This window comes from Nannospalax galili, unplaced genomic scaffold, assembly GCF_000622305.1.
Source record: "Nannospalax galili isolate Female #2095 unplaced genomic scaffold, S.galili_v1.0 scaffold83, whole genome shotgun sequence".
Lineage (NCBI taxonomy): Eukaryota > Metazoa > Chordata > Mammalia > Rodentia > Spalacidae > Nannospalax > Nannospalax galili.
The window spans coordinates 6,055,101-6,076,148 of NW_008352659.1; the positions used below are offsets into that span (position 1 = coordinate 6,055,101).

The following is a 21,048-nucleotide window of genomic DNA, read 5'->3' on the forward strand; positions in this document are numbered from 1 at the left end:
CTCCCCGGGGTCCAGATTCCGGGCCCCGGCAGCTCTCCCGCCGCCCACGGACCCCGGGGCCGTCAGCTCAACCGCCTCCTCGGCCTCCGGATTCCATTCCATGGCGGCCTCCGGGGCCCACCCAACGGTCTCCCCGCGCTCCCCACTCACCCTCGACTGCAGGCGCCCCCCAATCTCCCCTCTCAGCCTCGCCGCCCGCTCACCTCCGCGGTGGGACCCGAGGTCCCGGGACCCAGCTCCGCGTCGGCGTCCGAGGCGCCGTCAGAGTCCCGGGCCCTGGGCGCCTCGGCCGAGCGCAGCGCCTGGAGCGGCGGAGGCGGAGCCCGGAGCGGGGAGTCGGAGCGCCGGCGGGAGCCGGTTCGGAGACGCGCGGGCATCCCTCCGGCCCCGTCCGCGCCGCCAGCTGCTGCCGGCCGAACCGGAACTGCTTCGGGATGCGGGGCCCTCCCGGCGGCAGGCAGTGCGCTACCGGCAAGGGGGCGGGGCCAAGACCGGAAGGGAAGCGGAGCTCCTGACCGCCGGCTGGGAGAGCCGAGGGGGCCGGCAGAGAGCGCATGCGTCAGCCCCCAAGCGGGCGTTGGGTCTTGCGGATGGGGCGTGACTGCGGGTTTGGTAGCCAGGAGGAAGGTATTTTGATTCATTTGAAAGGGGCTGGCTCCTCTTCAAGAGCCAATCCCCCAAAACATCCTTTACTGCTCCTTTACTTCGACAGCGTCTACGCTAGATACCGTATAAACATCTGAACCCCTTGTTTCAACGCTACAAAGTAGATCACACATCGCACAAAGGCCAAGAGACATTGCCTGACCTAGCCTAGTTAGGATTTGAGCAAGCCGGTGCTCCAATACAAAGCTGTCATCAAAGCTGTGTTCTCATGCTACTCATGTACCCCACAGTAATGGCAGGCCCCGTCCCAACCTAAGCCTAGCATTGGCAGACACCAAGAGCACAGCCTGGCTTTTCACCCCTCTTTGACTTTGCTTCTCTAAACAAAGCAGGACTAGCTTTGGTGGCTCTGAATGGGATTCAGGTTCTGAGGTGGACAGGAGGCAGACTGCTTCCAGGGGGTGCTTTGGTGTGGTCTTTCCCTTCAAGCTAGATTGCTAGACTCGAAGACCAGGGGTAGCCAGGACTCTGCCCACTGCACCCATACCCTTCTGAGCCTCATCAGGGTCACCATGAAGTTGCATGAGACAGGGCAGGACATCTCATCTCCTTTGCTGAAAACCAACTCTAGCAGAAGGACAGAGTGACCTTATCTTAGTCTCCAGTCCTGCCAAAAGTCCTTGTATGCAGAGGACTCTCTCATCCTAAAAATGTTTCTCTCTCTCTCTCTCTCTCTCTCTCTCTCTCTCCCCCCCCTTCCCTCCCTCCCTCCCTTCCTTCCTCCCTGTTTTAGTTTTTGAGCTGGTCTGACCACGTAGCATGGGCACACCTGGAACTCTCTATGTAGACCAGGCTGGCCTCAAACCCCCCTGTGCTAGGATTAAAGGTGAGTGCCACTACACCCCCATACACCCTCAAAATATTTCTGATAGGGGTAGAGAGGTGGCTCAGCAATTAAGAATATTGGCTGTTCTTGCAGATGACCCTGGTTTGGTTCCCAGCACTACATGGTAGCTCACAACCACCTGTAACTCCATTTCCAAAGAATCCATCACCTTCTTCTGACCTCAGTGGGTACTGCATCCACATGGTACACATACAGACAAGCAGACAGGCACACATAAACAGTGATAAAGCAGGCTGGAGAGCTGGCACAGCTGTTAAGGGTTAGACTCACAATCAAAAAGATGAAAAGTGACCAGTCTTAGCCAGGCATGGTTGCATATGCCATTAATCTCTGCACTGGGACAGCAAAGGCAGGCAGATTTATGTGAATTTGAGGCCAGCCTGCACATAGCAAGTTTCAAGTCAGCCAGAGCTACATAGTGAGACCCTGTTGGTTTTTTTGTTGTTGGTGGTGGTGGTAGTGGGGTTTCGTTGTTGTTGCTATTGTTGCTGTTTTGAGACAGGGTCTCCCTGTAGCCTCAGCTGGCCTGGAGCTTGCTAGGTAGACCAGGCTGGCCTTGAACTCACAGATCTCTGCCTGCCTCTGCCTCCCAAGTGCTGGGATTAAAGGCATGGGCTACAACGCCAGGCTTGAGACCCTGTTTTTAAAAAAAGAAATGTTTTATCTATTCTGTGTAGGATGAATTCTGATGAATAATTCAATTAAAGTTTCCACATATCCATCAAAAAAAAAGAAATTTTTTAAAAATATTTCTGATTCCAGACACTGTGGTTCTCAACAATGCTGACCTCTCTTTGACAAGCAAGACCCTTCAAGTTTCTCTTTTGAGAAACCATCCATCTTCATTACAGGACCATTGTTCAAACCTTTCCCTGTAAACCTTGTGAACACACTTTAGATGTGTTGCTCCATGTCTGCTTGGGTTTCTCAGACCCCACAACTCAGAAAAGTACCCCTGTGTTTCACAGTCCAGAGGTTCTGTCCAACAGACATTGGGCTCCCCTCTCATTTGGGGCTCACTGAAACCTGGAAGTGTTTTCTGTCATTCATCACTGGGAATCAGCTACCTTCTTATACTCCAGATCTCTGCTTTAACTCGAGTCTTCAAAATCAAATAGCCAACACAAGGACTCTAAACCTATTAGTTCAACTATTTCAAAGCATCTTTTGTTTTGTTTAGTTCAACTATTTCAAAGTATCTTTTGTTTAGCCCTTGCAATAATTCTTTGGGGCAGGTAAACCCTTAACTTTACAGATGAAGAAACTGAGATCGAGGGAGGTAGTGCCTTGCAGGGACCTGATTCCATGCTCTTGGGGACTTTAGGGATAGGGGCTGGCTGGAGAGAACCAGGTCTTGACCTCTCTAAGGCCCTGGAGACTTGCTGAGTCACTCCTTGTCCCACCTGTCCCTGCCAGTCTCTGGGAAGCACACATGACACTGGAGAACAGAGTGACCTGACCCCAGAGGAAGAGGGGTGGGCGAGCTGGCCCATGGCTGAGGCTTCACTCCTGGCGCTGCAGGGAGATGCGGAAGCCACACCTTGCCCCAGTGTTCTGCAGCTGGAGGAGCTCCTAAGGGCCGGGAGGGCGTCTTGCAGCCGCGTGGACGAAGTTTGGCCCAATCTTTTCATAGGAGATGCGTGAGTGGCTGCTGATGGAGGGTTGTGGGAGTGGGGTCCAGGAGAAGCAGTCCTAGAGCTCTTTCCCGGAAAAGGCGGCGGGAGGGAACAAAGTCTACTATGGGCGCCCCACCCCCGCCCCCAGGAATTTTCTCTAGATTCCCAAGTGCCAGGAGTAATGCAATAACCAGTTTCGACCACCAGGCAGAGCAGGAGTGTTTTGTTTTTGTTTCTGAGGAGGTTTATTGGGGGGTGGGGGGGCATTCCTTCCTGGAAGAGCCCTGGAGTCTTCTGGCACATTCCAGACAACTAGCCAGTCTGAGAGGCAATAACATTCTGGTCCCAGCTTGCGTCCTCTAGACACAAAGTGGGTGGAGGAGCCTGACCAAGGGTGAATCAGGGTAGGTGTCATCTCTACATATTTGCAGATTAGTAGCAGGTATGACGTGGGGACCAAGACACTCTGGATGTGGGATATGAGTAGGACATATGGCAAGAAGGGAGGGGCAGCTAGTTCCCAGGACTGAAGCAATCACTTCCTTCCTGCCCCTGCTAGGGGCAGGCTACCTGAGGAAGCAAAGAGGGCCTAAACCACCAACTCTCCCCCAGAAAGGTCTGAGGCTATGGCTGGGAACTGCAAATCCAGCTTGGTGTTGCTGAATTCTCGCTCCCCTTTGGACCCTTTCTTCCGTCCTTCCCAGGGCCACCGCAAATAACCGCTTTGAGCTGTGGAAGTTGGGCATCACCCATGTACTGAACGCTGCCCACGGAGGACTCTACTGTCAGGGTGGCCCTGACTTCTACGGCAGCAGCGTGAGCTACTTGGGGGTGCCAGCCCACGACCTCCCTGATTTCAATATCAGCACCTACTTCTCCCAGGCAGCTGACTTCATCCACTGTGCCCTCAACACACCTGGGGGTAGGCCTTGGGGCTGAAGCCCCACATCCCACTCAGCTCACTGGAGGGGAGGATGTCCCACCTCCTTCAATCCTCAGCATCCTCCCATCCTGGCTTTTCAAAAAATACTCTGCTCAGTGTCTTAGCATTTTAGCTGAGGACATTGCTTCACAGATGGAGAAAGTAAGACCAAAACACGAGGCCATAATGGGCTCCGAGCCCCCATGGGGCTGGAAACCAGGTCTCCCAAACTTAAGAACAATTCTTTCTTTGCCATAGGCAGCCCTGGGAAAGTGTCTTTGGGTACCCAGAGGTCTGCCTCAAAGTACTTCCAAATGAAAAAGAAAAATGAAAACAACCCAGGCTGCAACCAGAAGGCCTCAAGAAACTAGAGTCCTTACTGTGGTTCGCCTGGGGAAAGAGCCATGCCCCTCTGCTTTGTGACCCTGAGCAAGCCGGTGTCCCTCTCTGACCTTCAGTTTCCTCATTTCTGTGATGAGAACAGCAAGGCTCATGTTACCTCATAGCAGCCAAAGCACTTTGACATTCTTTTGTCCATCTATTCATCCATCAGCTATTTGTTATCTGCTCAGTGTCAGGCACTAACTAAATACTGGGAAGCTAGACTTAAACACGTCAAGGTCCCTGCTCTTGTGAAACTTGCTAATCAAATAATGATGTACTTTGAGTGCTACTGATAGGAGAGGGCAAATGTAAAGAGCCACGGAAACACGCAGCCCAGAGGATCATGGTGCGAGGGACTTCCCTCTACAGCAGTTTCCACTCGGTCACATGCAGAACCAGTGAATTGCTCTGTGATTCAAGTGACACTAAGATGATAGAGAAAGCCACATCTCCAGTGGAACTTGATGGATGAGTAGAAGTTAGTCAGATAAGGCAAGAGCAAACATTTTGCAGGCAGTAGGAATTCATATCTAAGGTTGAAGGTCAGTGGCTATGACAGTTTCAAAGAACTGAAAGTTAGCTTGTATTCTTAAAGCTGAGGGTTAGGGTGGGTCTGTTTGACATGATGCATAGGATCAGGAAGGGCTAACTCCTCTAGGCTTTCATAAGTCATGTTGAGGATTTGGACATTATCCCAAGACTTGGCAAAGACAGATGTTGGTCTACTCATTTGAAAGATCAGGAAACTGAGGTCCATAAGGGCTGAGGGACTAGCCCATGGTCCCATAGTACACCCAAGGCAAGTCAGGGAATGGAATTTGGGTTTCCACCTCATCCTTTGGGTGGACTGGATGATGGGAAGGGAATTTTCACCAGGATGTCTTCCTCAGCCAAGGTCCTGGTGCATTGTGTGGTGGGTGTGAGCCGCTCTGCCACACTGGTCCTGGCCTACCTCATGCTCCACCAGCAGCTCTCCTTGCATCAGGCAGTGATCACTTTGAGAGAGCGCCGATGGATCTTCCCCAACCGCGGCTTCCTCCGCCAGCTCTGCCAGCTGGACCAGCAACTTCGGGGTGCAAGTCGGAGTTGAGGGGCCAGGTGAAGGAGGGCAAGGGGGCAAAGCTGGGTGTGGTTTAGCAATCAGCTAAAGGCCTACACAGGGGACATGGGATGAGGTTGGCTAGCAGGGTTAAATGTAGCTGGTTCCCTTTGCTCATCCAAGATCTCATCAGGGCCTGGCAGACAATCCTCTTGTGAGATCCCTGTCCTCTCTCCCAGCCCACCTGAAAGCTTTAGACCCCAGAGAAAAGAGAAAAGTGAGGCGCTAGAGAGTAGGTAAAGCATTTGCAATAAAGCATGAGGACCTGAGTTCAAATCCCCGGAACCCACATAAAGCTGGATGCAGTGGGACATGGAGAGATGACAGACAGACAGGAGAACTCATGGAAGCCAATGGGCCAGCCTGACATATGCAGCAGGAAACAAAACAAAACAAGAGACCCTGTTTCATACAAGTTTCATACAAAGTTGAAGGTGTGGATTGACACCTGGAGTTGTCCTCTAACCTACACACACACACACACACACACACACACACACACACACACACGGTGGCACTCACATATCACGTTCAAACACATGAATGCACAGGTACACATGCACACACATAGATTTTTTTAACAGAGAAAGATGGGGAACGAAGGGGTCAGGAAGCATTACAGAAAGGAGGTAAGGTCTTCCTTCCTGCTTTTGAGCACCACCCTACCTCTTCTGAGAGCCTATGGCACTCACTGAATCCTTGAGCAGCAGCATAGCCAGGCTAGGCTGTCCCACACCTTTTATGAAGCCCTGTGATATTAGCAACCAAGAGGTTCAGGACATGTTCCCCATGCAGATGGCAGGTTCCCAGCCTTCTCTCCATCTTCTAGACAGTGTTGAGAAACTTGGCAGAGTAGCAGATTTGGAATCATGCCCAGTCACTCTACTGCCTTAGCCTAGAGCCTTAGCCTAGAGCCTTACACACCCTGACCTCTGACCTTGGCATCGTCTCTATCAGTCAGCTGGCTTTGGAGAAGTTGGTTAAACACGGCTGCATCATTGCACAATTTGTGGAAGTGACATCCATGAAATTGTCTGTCACAAGAGCCCACAGAGATCTGCAGTGCATAGCTTGTACAACTGTACCCCACAACCCTGGGGGTGAGGCCCCAGGAGCTGAGGGGACTATAGAGAGAGGCCACCTCTCTCTGTAAGCCATGGATGTGAAACCTACCCTATCTGTCCTTGCACCTGTATCCACTCAACCTTATACACAGGACTCAAGGATGAAGCAAATTTAGGTGACTGCCCTTACTCCTGCCCTAACAAGTCCCAATCAATCTTGGCCTTGGTTGTAACATGAAGTTTCTCTCTTCTCCAGAGTCGGTCCTTATTCTCTGCCACAGGATTCTGTCACTTTGCTACTCTGGCCCTGACCCTCATGGTGGCTGTAACTCATGTGGATGCCCAGAAGATGGGAAGAACCCAGTGCGGGGCTCACCCTCAAACCCACTGCTCCATCAGGTTTGTCATCCAGTGAACTACATCCCCTCTCAGCCACTGTCTGCAGTCTCCACAGGTGGGAGTGTGCTGTCCTGTAGCAAAGCCCTAAGGCTCCTTGGCCAGGAACCAGAAACCCCAAATTCCTGATGAGAGTCAGAGAGGAAGATTTGAAATATTTATTCTCTCTAGCTTTCCCTGAGGCTCAGTAGACATTAAGTCCTAGTTCCTGGGAGCACAGTGGACATGTGGCTGAGGGGGTGTCTGTGTGTGTGTGTGTGTGTGTGTGTGTGTGTGTGTGTGTGTGTTATATCCAGGAGTAGGGCTAGGGAGTATTACAGTATGGGTATATGTTGAGGGCCTTTGAATTACAAGGAGAGTGTCTAATCTCAAATCCAAGGCCTCTAGCTGACCACAGTCAGCCTTGGGACCTGAAAGACCATGCCACTAGTCTTATGGGACAGTAGGGCTTTGGTCAGGCATATCCCTGGGCATCCCTATCTTTGAGGGAAGGAGAGGGCAGTGGAGGGTAGGACAGCTCCTGTACTAAGTCTCTGATTGCAGAATAAGGCAGGTCTACAATGCCTCCCTGTACCTCACTAATATCCTGTCTGCCTGTGCTGTCATCTCCCTGAACCTGAATGTGCCAGATCTTAATCCAGGCCCCAAATAAAGCCTCTGACCTAGGCACTGGTGTGCACCATGCTACCAGTGTGTGTATGTGCGTGCATGCGCACTCTTGAGTCAGTGTTGCCTCTGTTCTCTTGCATAGACCCTTTCAGCTCTCGCCTTCTACCCTAGTTCTAGGTGACCCTTGAAAGCCAAGGGAGTTTTGGGTTTCTTGTTGATGATGATGTTGTTTGTTTGGGGCAGTTCTGGGATGTGGCCCAGGGCCTCATGCATCCTAGACAAATGCTTTACCACTGAGTGACACACCCAATCTCTAAAGGAAAATTTATTTTTTGAGACTGTGTAGCCCTGGATGGTCTGGAACTCACTATTGTAGACCAGATTGGCCTCACACTCTCAGAGATCCTCCTAAGTACTGGGATCAAAGGCATGCACCTCTATAGGGAATTTAAAAACATTTTTTACACTTATTTATTCTGCACGTGTATTCATGTGTGCCCATGCCATGGTGCGTCTGTGTAGAGGTCAGAGGACAAGTTTCAGGAGTCTGTTCTCTCCTTCTACCATTCTGGGGATCAAACTAAGGTCATCAGACTTGGCAACAAACACCCTTACCCACTGAGCCATCTCACCAGCCCCTTTACAGGGAATTTTTAAGATGATTTATTTGATCTTCCTTCTCCCTGCTCAGCTGCCTACATACATTGATGCACACACACCACAAGTGGCCCCTCTGTGCTGCCTCTGTGGCTAATACAAAGGCTGAGGCCTAGACCTTGGAGAAAGTGTCTGGCTAGGCTTGGTGGTGACCATGCCATGGGACCAATGGGCAAGCTGGGAGTGGCAAGGGGAGGCCAGAAGGGAGCAGACAGCTTTATAATTAAACTCAAATCAAAAAATAGAAACAGCATCAAGTGTGCAGAGACAGGCGGCTGGAAGCCGGCAGCACAAACTGCCTGTCAGAGAAGACCGCAGCCTGGGCTGGATACAGGTGGGTGAGTGGCCTTAATTCAAGGGTCCCTATGCATGCTGGGTAACGGGGGCCAGGGCACCTATGTGTGTTGGGCAAGTGTGAGGACTGGGTTGAAGGATCCAAATGGGTCAGAGACAGAAGCGCAGAGAAAAGAGAGGCAAGATCTGGGCTTGAGTTCTAGTTCCCACAACTGGGTGACTGTGGGCACACTGCTTAATATCTCTGAGCCTCAGTTTCCTCATCTGTAAAGTGAGGACGATGATACTACCTGCTTTGTAAGAGCCCTGGGAGGATTCAATGGGCAATGTAAGTACTGAACTTTGTCTGGTATAGAACAGTCTTTCCTTAAGTAATAAATGTAATCATTGCTGCTGAATAAACAGAAACACAAAGTTCCAGTTGTAATGTCATCACCCATAGAAAGTTACCCTCTACTTAGGATACAGATGAGACTGACAAGAGTAAGAGTGATTGTAGTGGTACTAATACAATAACAAGATGCATAGTTTATGAGGCATCTACCATGACCCTCTAGGAAGCGCTTTACATTTATAATTTCATGGAATACTCCCACTAGCCCTAATGAAGATAGTGGCTCAGAGAATTCCACCCAGGTCTGTCTCCCTCTAGGGCTGCATACTGGAGAGAAACCACTACAGCCCACCCCGACACCTGCCTGCCGTGGTTCCCAAGGCCCCATTCCCCATATTCCTCACTGTCCTGGTCTAAGAACTCCCACCCACTTAGCCCATGTCCCCCCTGGGGAAGAGGAGGCAGAGAGGGGTCATCAGGGGAGACGAGGAATGTTTCCTGGAACCACAGCTGAAGAGGTGAACAGCAAACAGCTGCCCTGTTTGGCTGGGTTAGACCTGAGCATGCCAGGCATACAGGGTGATGTTCTGTGGTCCCCAGAGGAAGGAGGAAGACAGGCAAACAGAGAGCAGGTTACAGAGGAGAGATACTAGTGCCAAGAGAAAGCAAGTGGACACCCCTGTAAACAGCGGAGAAGGGGAAGGAAAACTGTGGCCCACACAGGCAGCTGCTCAGCTGAGGCCAGAGAAGAGCAGAGGCCAGGTGGAGCTAGGGAGCAGGATGAGGGCTGGCATGAGTGTGGAGGGAGCCTGGCCCTACAGACACTCAGCCGTGTTTCACCCTACTGTGGCTGAGGAGACAGAAGCCGGTTTCCAGCAAGGCCTTCCCTAGAAAGGCTGGGGGTAGTCCAAAGCAAGGGAGCTATGTCCCTGGACTCCCTTTCTTTGAGTGTGCCGGGAGATTCAAGGATGGGTCACTGGGTGGGCTGCTGGGCCTGGTTCTGACTGACAGATGGGAGGAGCTCTAAGTGGACCAGAGCAGACAGCTAGGCTATACCCTGAGTACAAGAGCAAGGCCTTACATGGGAGATGACCAGTAGAAAACAAGGTCAAAGAAAAAAACTTTTCTCTACACCTGGGTTAGACCTCCTGGGAAGCTGAGGCCTGGGCCATGTATGTCTAAACAGCCTAGTCCCTGACCCAGCTCTCACAGCCTGACTGCTCCTTTGGCACAGTTGGGGTTGCATGGCAGCCACTGACCACCAGGGAGCAGCCTTACCCTACGCCAAGCTCAATAAGAGCCGGGCAAGGGCCTGCTGTTTTCCCAGGTCCTTGTCTGGTTTCTCCCAGATCTGGAGCACTGTACCTTGATGGCTCCAGGCCAGAGTGGCTGTTGGACTCCATGGATTCAGGGCCTCCTCTACCCCAATATTCCCTGCCCTCATGTTACTTTCATATATACTCAATCCTTTCTCTTGCTGCTGACAGAACACCAGAGACTCCAAGGAAGTCTGGCAGCCTTTGACATGAGAAACTATGGCCCAGGCAGGACAAAGACTTCCTCAGGCCACAGACTGGGTTTCAACCAAATTTCAAGGGGAGTCAGTTCTCTAGCCACCACTGAGGTGACCCCCTGGCCCCCATCTTCAGGGTTGTTATAGGGACAAGAGCTTTCAATCCCAGAGAAACCAAGGAGAGAGGAAACGTCTCTGCTTCAGTCCACAGTGGCCTAGTCTGCCCTCAGCCCCACCCCCATAGGCTCCTAGGCCTGGACCTGGAATTCTAAGTGCTTCACAGCATTTGTGTTCTGGGCGGAACCTACCTCAGACCTGTTCCGCAGACATGCAGAGTCCTGCTCCTGCACCTAGTCCCCCATTCCTGGCCCCAGACCATGCCCTAGGTAGGTGGCAGGCCACTGAGCCTGCCCTGAGAGGTCACCGTGGGGGATGAGGGAGAAGGCCTGGTCCTCATTTCCGCCCTGCCCCCCATCCACCCTCTGGGTGAGCTTGGCCAAGCCAGTGGCCTCCTGGGTGCCTATTTCTTTCGGCACTGCCTACAGGAGGGAAAAGATGTTCTACCCAGTTTACACCTTCTCTAGTTACTCCTTGAGGGAACCAGGGACAGTTGGCCAAAATAGGCCCCACTTCCCATCATGGCACCAGGCCAGGGTTCTGGTGCCCCTGACACCACAGTTCTGCAGGGTCTCGAATGGCCTGAGCCAACCTACTCCAGACACAGTCCACTCCATCCTGGTGAGGCCTGCCCAGCCGCACTGGCCTGAGTCTCGGAGGTAAGAAGGAAAAGTCTCAGGGGTAAGAAGAAAAAGCCTGGCCTGTAGGCAGATGTGTAGCTCAGCCCTGCCAGGCTCCTCTTAGGAGACATAGAATTGGTGATCACTCCCTGGCAACCAAAAGACTTGGGGACAGAATTGAAGGCACACAGAACCAGGCAGCAACCCTAGCCTTGCTCATTAGGCTTTGGGTGTCACTGAACAAACACCACGAACTTCAGCATTCCTCCATGTGAAACAGGACATACTACAGGGATACATTCTGCATATGAGAGGCACCAGCTCACTTGGTGTGAAAAAGCTGAGGAATGTTCATAACTGGGCTCTGACCCTGGACAGGGCTCTGACCCCAAGCACCTGAAGTGGGTGGGGAAGGATTGGGGGCCAGCCCTAAAAACAGCAGGGGTGGGGTTGAAAACCAACTGCCCAGGTTGGTGTGGGGAGGGCATCCTGGTGTCCTTCTGAGAGCCTCAGCCAGCTGGGGTTTCCAGTGACTTAAAGGGTGGGATCTTCACTGATTAGTGCTACAGAAAACAGAGCCTCAAGGTCCCAAGGCCTAAATTTCTGTAGCCTCAGGGAAGAGTAGGTCTGTCTAGTGCCATGGCAGTGACAAGGGAGTTCTAGTTCTCCCTGTTCCCAGGGGAAGGGTTCTAGGTTCCAGTCCACCAGAGTGAGTTAATAGCCTTATCCAGCATAACCAGGGTCCTTCCCAGAGCATCCCAGTGGCTCCTGGGTGCTGTCACAGGGCCTCCCTGTCCTGGATGTGCCCTCTGGGAGCCTGCTCCAGCCGCTACTGTGTCCACTCTCTTCCAGGATGGACTCACTGCAGAAGCAGGACCTCCGGAGACCAAAGATCCATGGAGTGGTCCAGGTGCCCCCCTACCAGCCACCCACACTGGCCTCGCTGCAGCGCTTACTGTGGGTCCGTAGGGCTGCCACGCTGAACCACATCAATGAGGTCTGGCCCAACCTCTTCTTGGGAGATGCGTAAGTAAGATCCGGGCAGGGACTGGGGGTGGCAGAAGGGTGTGAGATACACACAGCAGTGCAGAATAAGGATGGCGCAGAGCCCTCCACCATTGACTTCCTCCCACCATTGCTTTCCACATATGAACAATTTCATCTCTCAGGCCCTGAAATAGGAAACTGTACCCCCCTCAAAAGACCCCTTCCCAATGGATAGCCACACTTTAAGTGTCAAAATCTTTTTTTTTTTTTTTTTTTGAGACATAATCTCACAGATTCTAGGATGGCCTCAAACAACTCCTTATGTAGCCAAAGATGTCTTGAACTTGTAGCCCTCCGGTCTCTACCTCCCAGGTGCTGGAATTACAGGCATACATAATCGTGCCTGTTTTATGATGGGGATTCAACCTGCATGCTTACGCAGGCATTCTACAAATTTAGCCTCTAAATGTTATTTTTTTTTAAAGTTTACATTTTAAAATTAAAAAAAAAATTTTTGCATAGTATGAGTGTTATGCCTGCATATATTTAAGTGTACTGGTGTTGTACAGTGCCCATGGGGACCAGAAGAGGGTGTCAGAGCCCCTGGAACTAGAGTTACAGGTGGTTGTTAGCTGTCATATGGGTGCTGGAATTTGTCTTCTGCAAGAGCAACCAATGCTCTTAACTGCTGAGCATCTCTCCAGCTGCCCCCCCCGTGTTGTTTTTAATTGGTATATGTTTATAATACATAGTGATGGAAATATGATAGATTTTCCTTCAAGTATCTCATGTATTTTGACTTCATTAGCTGTCCTGTGCTTTCCCTTTTCTTGCCCTCCTGCTAGTGCCCTTCCTTCCCAGATAACCTTCCATTGTTTCCATATCATACATAGGTACATATATAAATTGTTTTATGGGAACTGGAGAGAGGGCTCAGTGGTCAAGGGCACTAACTGCTCTTCCAGAGGACCTGAGTTTGGTCCAAGCACCCATATCAGGTGGTTCACAACCACCTGTAACACCAGCTCCAGAGGATCTGACCCCTTCTTCTGGCTTCCATGTGCACCTGCACTCACACATGCACCATACCTACACACAGAAACACACTTGTACATAAAAATTAAAAATAAAACCAGCCGTGGTGGCACATACCTTTAATCAGAGCACTTGGGAGGCAGAGGCAGGTAGATCTCTGTGAGTTCAAGGCCAGCCTGGTCTACATAGGGAGTTCATGCCAGGTGGGGCTACAGAGAGGCCCTGTCTCAAAATAATTAAATTAAATTAAAAGAAAAATAAATCTTAAGGGGCTGGAGAGATAACTCAGTGGTTAAGAGTGGCTGCTCTTGCAGAGAACCTGGGTTCGATTCCCAGCACCCACATGACAGCTAACAACTGTTGTTAACCCCAGTTCCAGGGTGTTCGATGCCCGTTTCTGACCTCCTCAGGCACTACATGACATGGGTTCCCCTACCTACATGCAGACATTTCACTCATACACATAAAATAAAAATAATAAAATATTTTTTTTTTAGTTAGCCAAAAACGTTTAATTTTTTTAGTTTTTAAAAAACACAAACTTTTTTCAAATAACCATGATTAGGTTAGAAAAATGGGTGTACATCTTCAAAGTATTTCCCTTTAATGGGAAACAGCATTACTGAGTCTAAACATTAAAGGTAAAAGAAACAGAATCAAGGAAATCCATTCATACTTCAAGCCCTTCTCTAGGAACCAGCATTGTTATACTATTTCCATTTAGCAAAATCTGATCTAATTTAGTGATCCTTCTTCCTTCTGGCATAATTTCAAACTCTGTGACACCTTTCAGCACCACTGACAAAGTCATCAAATCCTAGAAGTGTGCTGACAATTTCTTATCACTCTTCATCACAATGTGAATTTGTCATCCTATACACTTGTCCACAAGCTCTAGAGACAGGAGCTGTGAGGGATTAGTGGTAGCATTAGCAGCCATGGCCACGCTGGAAATAAAAATAATAAAATATTTTTTAAAATAAATTAAAAAAAGTTTGTATTGATATAAAATCTAAGACTCACAGGTGAGAGAAAACGTGATACTTGTCTTTCTGGGTCTGTGTTATTTCACTTAATATGATCCCAATGTGCTCCCACTTCAAAAATCATTATTTCTTTGTTCTTTCAAGTTTTACCACCTATGTACCTAAATGACATAGATCTGCCTTTTGCCTGGCTTTTAAAGTTATATGAGTGAAATCATATTGTCTTCTTAAAAACCTTGTGTGTGCAGGGTGTGGTGGTACACACCTTTAATCCCAGCACTTGTGAGGCAGAGGCAGGCGGGTCTTTGTGAGTTCAAGGCCAGCTTGGTCTACATAGTGAGTTCCAGGACAGCTGGGACCACAGGGAGACCCTGCCTCAAAAAAAAAAAGACACACACACAAAAAAAGTTTGTGTGTGTGCATGAATGCATGCATGCATGTGTTCATGTGTGTGAGTATAGGTGCACACATGCCACAGTAGATGTGTGGAGGTCAGAGGACAACCCCAGGCACTGGTCCTCATCTTCCACCTTATTTAAAGAATGTGTTGTTCACGGATGCATGTACCAGACCAGGCTAACTGGCCCATGAGCACTGGGGTTAGAGATGTATACTAGCACATCTGGCTTTTACATGGGAGATGGGTACTAAACTCAGGTCCTCATGCTTGTTGCAAGGACTTTACCCACCATCTATCTATTGCCCCAGCCCATACTGTGTGTATTTCATGGCTGGCATCATCTGCTTAAAATTGTGAGATACCTATTTGTTCTGTATAGCTGTAGGTCAACCTTGTTATTGTACAATATTCCACTGTATGATTAAACTGCACATTCTCTGTTTGCACTGCTTCCACTTTTTTACTATTATAAACAGTGATCCCAGAAATGTTTAAGTAGAGGTATCCTAGGAAACCATATGAGTTTCTCAAGGGTGGATATGTGTGATAGCAGAATTGTTATTTTTTTCCTAAAAGTTTTCCTAAATTTTAGAAAATATAGACCAAATACAGAGAATTGAGAAATTTTCCTTAGTATTTAAGATTAAAGTACAGATTAACATCTGGCTAGCTATATGACTAGTATAGTATTCCTCCTTCCACACAGATAAAATCCTTGTAGACTTTTATACGTACAAGCTTTTTTACAGTGATGTTTTTGGCAAAGATAATCTCACTTCATAATGCTGTTTTATGAGATGCTTTATATAAAAAGCATTTTAAATGAATCACTGCATATTTTAAAATTGTTACTACATTCTGCTTTATATCCTGTATTTTCACAGGTTCTTGATATAACAGAAACATCTCTGCTTGTTTACCTCATCTGCCACATTTTAGTGATTCATGGTATTTCATAATTTAGATATACAGTAGCTCACTTTACCCAACAGGGGTATGTTCCATGTTCCCCAGGGACACCTAAAACTGCCTCCCAAATGCTGGGATTAAAGGGGTACACCAACATGCCTAAAGCTCTTCCTTTTATTATGTTTCTAGAAGATGAATTGCTTATGCAAAGTATACATACATTTCTCAGACTTTTGATACATGTAGCTAAATTTCCCTCCAGAAAGATTTCCCTGAATGAAAGGCCTAGGGGAGTGCCTTCACCAGGGCAGTTCACTGGCCCAGTCTCCACCTTTGGAGACAGTAGGGTGAGGGACAAGTTCCAACCCAGCCAGAGGTGACCGAGTGACATCCATCTCCATCTTCTTAAAATCCCTTTTCTCCTCCTCCAGGTATGCTGCCCGAGACAAGAATCATCTGATCCAGCTGGGCATCACCCATGTTGTGAATGTTGCTGCAGGCAAGTTTCAAGTGGACACAGGTGCCAAGTTCTACCATGGAACATCTCTGGAGTACTACGGCATCGAGGCTGATGATAACCCCTTTTTTGACCTCAGTGTCTACTTTCTGCCTGTTGCTCGATACATCCGAGATGCCCTCAGCGCTCCTCAAAGTGAGCTACTGGGAAAGGGACTTGGCAGGTGTGGGGGGGTATCCAGTTCTCCAGTAGCACTGAAGGGTAGGAAGTCCTTAGCACCCATCCCAACAACAGCCCTCCCACTCTAAGGAGCCAATAGCTACTGCCATTTAGTGAGTATGCTGTGGGAACTAACAATTTCAGACACAACTAAGAAGCAGCATGGGGCTGGAAGATGGCTCAGTTTGTAAAGTGCTTACTATGCAAGCATGTGGACCTGAGTTCAATTCCTGGAACCCACATGATGGCGATACATGCTTGGAAGTTCAGCATTAGGGAGGTAGAAACAGGAGTGCCCCTGAGGCTCATTGGCCAGCCATGAGTGCAGGTGAGGGAGAGAGACTCTCAAAAAAAAAAAAAATGAAGTGGAAAGGGGCTGGAGAGATGGCTCCATGGTTAAGAGCACTGGATGCTCTTGCAGAGGAGCAGAGTTCAGTTCCCAGCACCCACATGGCGGCTAACAACTATCCATAGTTCCAGTTCCAGGGGCTCCAACTCCCTCTTCTGACCTCCATGGACACCGCATGCATGTGGTACACTTATAGAAATGTAGGTAAAACATTCATATACATAAAATACAAAAATAAAAATAAAGGTAAAAAATGCCTAATAAGCAGCATTCAAAATTGACCTCTGGTCTCCACATGCAGACTTACACAAATGCACGCACAGTTTCTCACCCCCCACACACACCTAATCCACTATGGTTAACAACATATCCATATCCTTCAGTAGGAGACAGATGTTGGATAGAAATCATAAGACCTAGCAAAGGCTTTTGTATAGCCCCTCCCCCCTAAGATGAGGCACTGGCACAAGGCTTCAGGGGCAGGGGAGAGGGCAGGACTGAGGGGAGAGGGAGGAGGTGAATGCCCCCTGTGATGTAAATCCAGGGGCACCCCAGAAGTTTAGTAATTGTCCCCCAGAGTCACAATGGGTATCAGAGGAAACACCCTGGACCAGGAAAAGAGAAGCCCAGTTACTAACCTTAGCCCTACCACTAAATTTCTGTGAGACCTCAAGCCTCAGTTGGCCCATCTGACTGCAGGATAGTCGGTTTTCCAGGGTATTATGACTGAAGGGATGGGAGAGGGGACAAGTGGCTGATACTAGTTTGGGTCTCCCTACAGGCCGAGTGCTGGTCCACTGCGCCATGGGGGTAAGCCGCTCTGCCACCATTGTCCTGGCCTTCCTCATGATCTACAAGAACATGACACTGGTAGATGCCATTCAGACAGTGCAGGCCCACCGAGACATCTGCCCCAACTCAGGCTTCCTCCGACAACTGCAGGTTCTGGACAACAGGCTGAGGCGGGAAACAGCAGGACTCTGACTTAGGGAGTGCCTGAAGCCCTGAACCCTCCATCCAGCATGACCCAACCTGACTTGCCTGGTCCTGGGGACGGGAGCCTCTGTTTCCAGAGACCCTGAGATGTCACCAACAAGTGGGGGCTCCACTGAGGCAGAGGCAGGGCCAGCTGAGTGATAACCTTTAACAGGTGGAGTTCCCTGACCCAACCCAGAAATTCTTTATACAGAAGAAAAATTCAGTCTGTCTCTCTAATAAAAGGTTCATCATGATAAATATGATGGTTTGTGAGACAGTGGCTTTACTCTCATGAGGACCACAGACTTCCAGGTGGCTTGCCAGCTCAGACTCAGCAGCCTGGAGGAGGAAGGAGCCTGAGGCTTAGGAGAACTACAGGGGAAGGCAGGGTCAGTTAGTGATGCTGCTCTAGTTTCAAGAGAAGAATCTGTGTGATGCTGAGGATTGCACATCTTCCTCTCTGTGCCCTTTCATACCCTCATCAGAGGGCCACGTTGTCTGCTAAATACCCAAATCCAAGTGTCATATCCTCTCCAAACCACAATCAAAATTCAGTGTTGTGGGCCAGTGAAATGGCTCAGCAGGTAAAAATGCTTGCTGTGCAAGTCTGACGAGCTAAGTTCAATCCTCAGAACCCACTAAAGGTAGGAGAGAACGGATGCCACAGAGTTGTCTTCTGACCTCCACACACGTGCCATGGCACATGTGCATTTCCAATACACCATACAAACAACAATAATAATAAAAAAGTTCAAAAAAAAAGCTCTAGTGAGATGACTCAGCAGATAAAGACATTTGCCATCAAGGACCTGAGTTTGATCTCTGGGACCCACATGGTAGAAGGAGAGATCAGACTCCTACAAGTTGCCTCTGATCTCCACATGTGCACTGTGGCATGGGTGTACCCTCTCTGCCAAACAAATAAATATAATAATAAAAAATTGTAGCCTTTTAAAAATTAATTTTAAAACTGCCTGTTGGACCCGGTGGTGCAGCTCACTAATAGAGCTACATGTGCAAGATCCTGGGTTCAAGTCCTAGCATCATAAACAACAAAACAGCAAGGAAAAGTAGTTTATGCCTTAGTTCCAGCACTTAGGAGGCTTGTGGCAGGAGAAATGAGTTCAACGGCAGGCTAGGCTAATAGTAAGTTCCAGGCCAGGGGATGTAGCTTGGTTGTAGAATACTTGCCTAGTATACATGAGGCTCTGGGTTCCATCCCTAACATGACCTAAATCAGGCATGATGTAGCAATCTCTGTAATCCCAGAACTCTGAAGGACCAGAAGTTCAAGGTCATCCTCAGTGATATACTGAGCTCAAGGTGAGCCTAGGATACATGAGACCTGCCTCATTATAAAAAAGCAAAAGAGAAAAAAAAAAAGGAGTGAGGGAAAGAGGGAAGGGAAAGTGATTTCAGGCTAGTGTGAGACCTTGTCCCAAACAAAACAAAAGAAACAAAGCAATACAGTATATCTTTTAGAACCAATCTTTTCATTTACACTCCATTCCTAAAAGGACTACTTAATAGTACAGACACTTAAAAAAGCAGAGACACACCAGGAATCCGAGGCAAAGGTAGTTTGATGAAATAAAATATTTCTCTCTGAGCGTCTTAGTTCTCAGTACTTAATCAAATAAGACTTTCACCCCATCCCACACCCAGACTCCAGCTTCTCCCTGAGGTCTTTGTTTAGCTATTTCCTCTGGGAAGCCTTCTCAGCATGCCTAAGCTTGGTAGCATTTCCTCTGACCACCAAAATACCCATTCACCCTTCGTGAACCTGCCTACAACTCTAAATTACAATTGCCTGGTGCCTTGTCATTCTTATCCTCTAACTGTCTCTATCAGACCTTCCATGATCCCCAAACTACAGGCTGTGACTGTAGCTTCAAGTACAGTTTTGTGGGTCCATGGACCAGCAGCCATGGGTTGGCACCACTGCCCCTTGGCCCTATTACAGAGGCCATGAAAGAGTATATCCTGGAGCTAGACAGATGGCTCAGTAAGAAGTGAGGGTTACTGGCTGATCTTGCAGAGGACCTGGGTTCAGTTCCCAGCATCCACATAATGACTAACAACAATCTGTGACTCCAGTTCCAGGGAATCTGATGCCTTCTTCTGGCCTCCATGGGCATTGAACACAAATAGACTTAACATACATGCAAGCAGCTGGGCATGGTGGCACACGCCTTTAATCCCAGCACTCAGGAAGCAGAGGCAGGCAGATCTCTGTGAGTTCAAGGCCAGCCTGGTCTACATAGTGAGTTCCAGGACAGCTGGGGCTACAGGGAGACCCTGTCTCAAAAAGACCAAAAAAAACCAAACAAACAAACAAAAACATACATGCAAGCAAACATATACATAAAATAAATAGAGAATTTTAAAATATTTATATTTTTATGTATAAGTGTATTTCCTGCATGTGTGTAAGTGCACCCATGTCATACAGTACCAGCAGAGGCCAGAAGAGGGCATCAGATGCCCTGGAACTGGAGTTACGGATGGTTGTTAGCTGCTATGTGGTTGCTGGGAATCGAACTCAGGTCCTCTGAAAGAGCAGCCAGTGGTCTTAACTGCTGAACCATCTCTCCAGCCCCAGGTAGATAATTATTTTAAAAAGAGAGTGGATCCTGGCAGGCCCCTGTTCCCAGTTATACCTTCATATAGTAACTCACATCTGGTTCACCTGACACCCTCTCCCCACATACCATTGCTCATGAGCCCCCTTAAACTATCCAGGCTCCCTATCAAGATACTCCAGGACCAGCTCTACCTTCTCCTGGGGGCTTACAGGATTTTTGCCTTTCTGTCACCTGCTCTATTCCTGGAGGGCAAGTGCTTCTCCTCTGTGCAGATTGGAAAAGGTGTCCCCTTCAAGTAAAACACATTTTTAGTTAGAAGCACCCCTTAGCAACCAGCTTAGTGAAGGAAAATGTGTCCCTTCCTCCTAAGTGGACAGAACCCCAAGTCAGGGTCCCCACCTGGGTGAGCTGCCCACTGACTGGATTTCAGCTTCCATTTCTTTTGCAGTTCATAATCTACATAAATGTACGCAGGTTTTGTTGGCAGGGATTCATGTTCCTATTTTATAGATGAGCAGACTGAGACTCTGAGGAAGAGATGGGGCTGGAATGTGGGCTGTCTCTACAGCAGGTACCGCTGGGCTGGCTCTGTTCATCTCTCTGTGGCACTTGGTCCCAATCCCAGCTGGCTGCTGGCTGTCTCCAGGGCTTTGTAGACCTTATGTCCTAGCTGGAAGATGGCAGCAGGCTGGTGCTGCTGTGCCCAGCGTCATCCTTGAGCCTAGGCCCAACCAGACAGGGTTGCTCCCACTTTAGGAGGGGCAGGTTGTTCTCAGTTTATCCTGGGTTGGTAGGGCCTGGAATTCTCCAGATCAGAGAGTCCTAGCTAGGCAGTCCAGCCTGCTTACCCCCACTCCCTGGGGTTCCCGTCCCCCACCATTTCAGTCCTTGTTGCTATTTCTTGCTCATACACTGTCAGCAGGACCCAAAATGGTGGCTCCAGAAGCCAGTCTCTAATTCATCATCCTGGCCTGTGTATGTGACAACCTGGCTCTGACACCTGGG

At 49.0% G+C, this 21,048-nt stretch overlaps 2 protein-coding genes and 1 pseudogene across 5 annotated transcripts in view; 1 reads left to right on the top strand and 2 right to left on the bottom strand.

Moving 5' to 3' along the window:
* Samd8 (sterile alpha motif domain containing 8) overlaps positions 1-503 on the bottom strand; it is a 64,551-nt gene extending 64,048 nt beyond the window's left edge. Inside the window, exon 1 of one of the 3 annotated variants that reach the window (XM_008849897.2) lies at positions 204-503. In XM_008849897.2, the coding sequence (XP_008848119.1) occupies positions 204-377 (174 nt within the window). In that variant the 5' untranslated portion in view covers positions 378-503. Of the gene's footprint in view, positions 1-150 lie in introns of all 3 variants that reach the window. The other 2 variants (XM_029554454.1, XM_029554453.1) reach the window with 2 other exon arrangements.
* A 3,409-nt stretch (positions 504-3,912) lies between these two features.
* On the top strand, positions 3,913-17,716 carry Dusp13 (dual specificity phosphatase 13). Of its 2 annotated transcripts, XM_029554455.1 has the most exons (7): positions 3,913-4,051; positions 5,326-5,533; positions 6,855-6,997; positions 8,506-8,598; positions 11,991-12,164; positions 15,887-16,107; positions 17,262-17,716. In XM_029554455.1, the coding sequence occupies exons 2-7, from the start codon at positions 5,447-5,449 to the stop codon at positions 17,462-17,464; spliced, it is 921 nt and encodes a 306-aa protein (XP_029410315.1). In that variant the 5' UTR covers positions 3,913-4,051; positions 5,326-5,446; the 3' UTR covers positions 17,465-17,716. The 2 variants fall into 2 exon arrangements, with proteins under 2 accessions (XP_029410315.1, XP_008848121.2); XM_008849899.3 differs by lacking the exon at positions 8,506-8,598.
* On the bottom strand, positions 13,831-14,100 carry LOC103747448 (annotated as a pseudogene).
* Positions 17,717-21,048: the final 3,332 nt, after the last annotated feature.

Coding starts and splice junctions, on each gene's coding strand:
- Dusp13 (XM_029554455.1), top strand. CDS start 5,447: ATGGATCTTCCCCAACCGCGGCTTCCTCCGCCAGCTCTGCCAGCTGGA. Junction 5,534..6,854: donor AGTCGGAGTTGAGGGGCCAG/GTGAAGGAGGGC, acceptor TCTCTTCTCCAG/AGTCGGTCCTTATTCTCTGC. Junction 6,998..8,505: donor CAAACCCACTGCTCCATCAG/GTTTGTCATCCA, acceptor ATCAAAAAATAG/AAACAGCATCAAGTGTGCAG.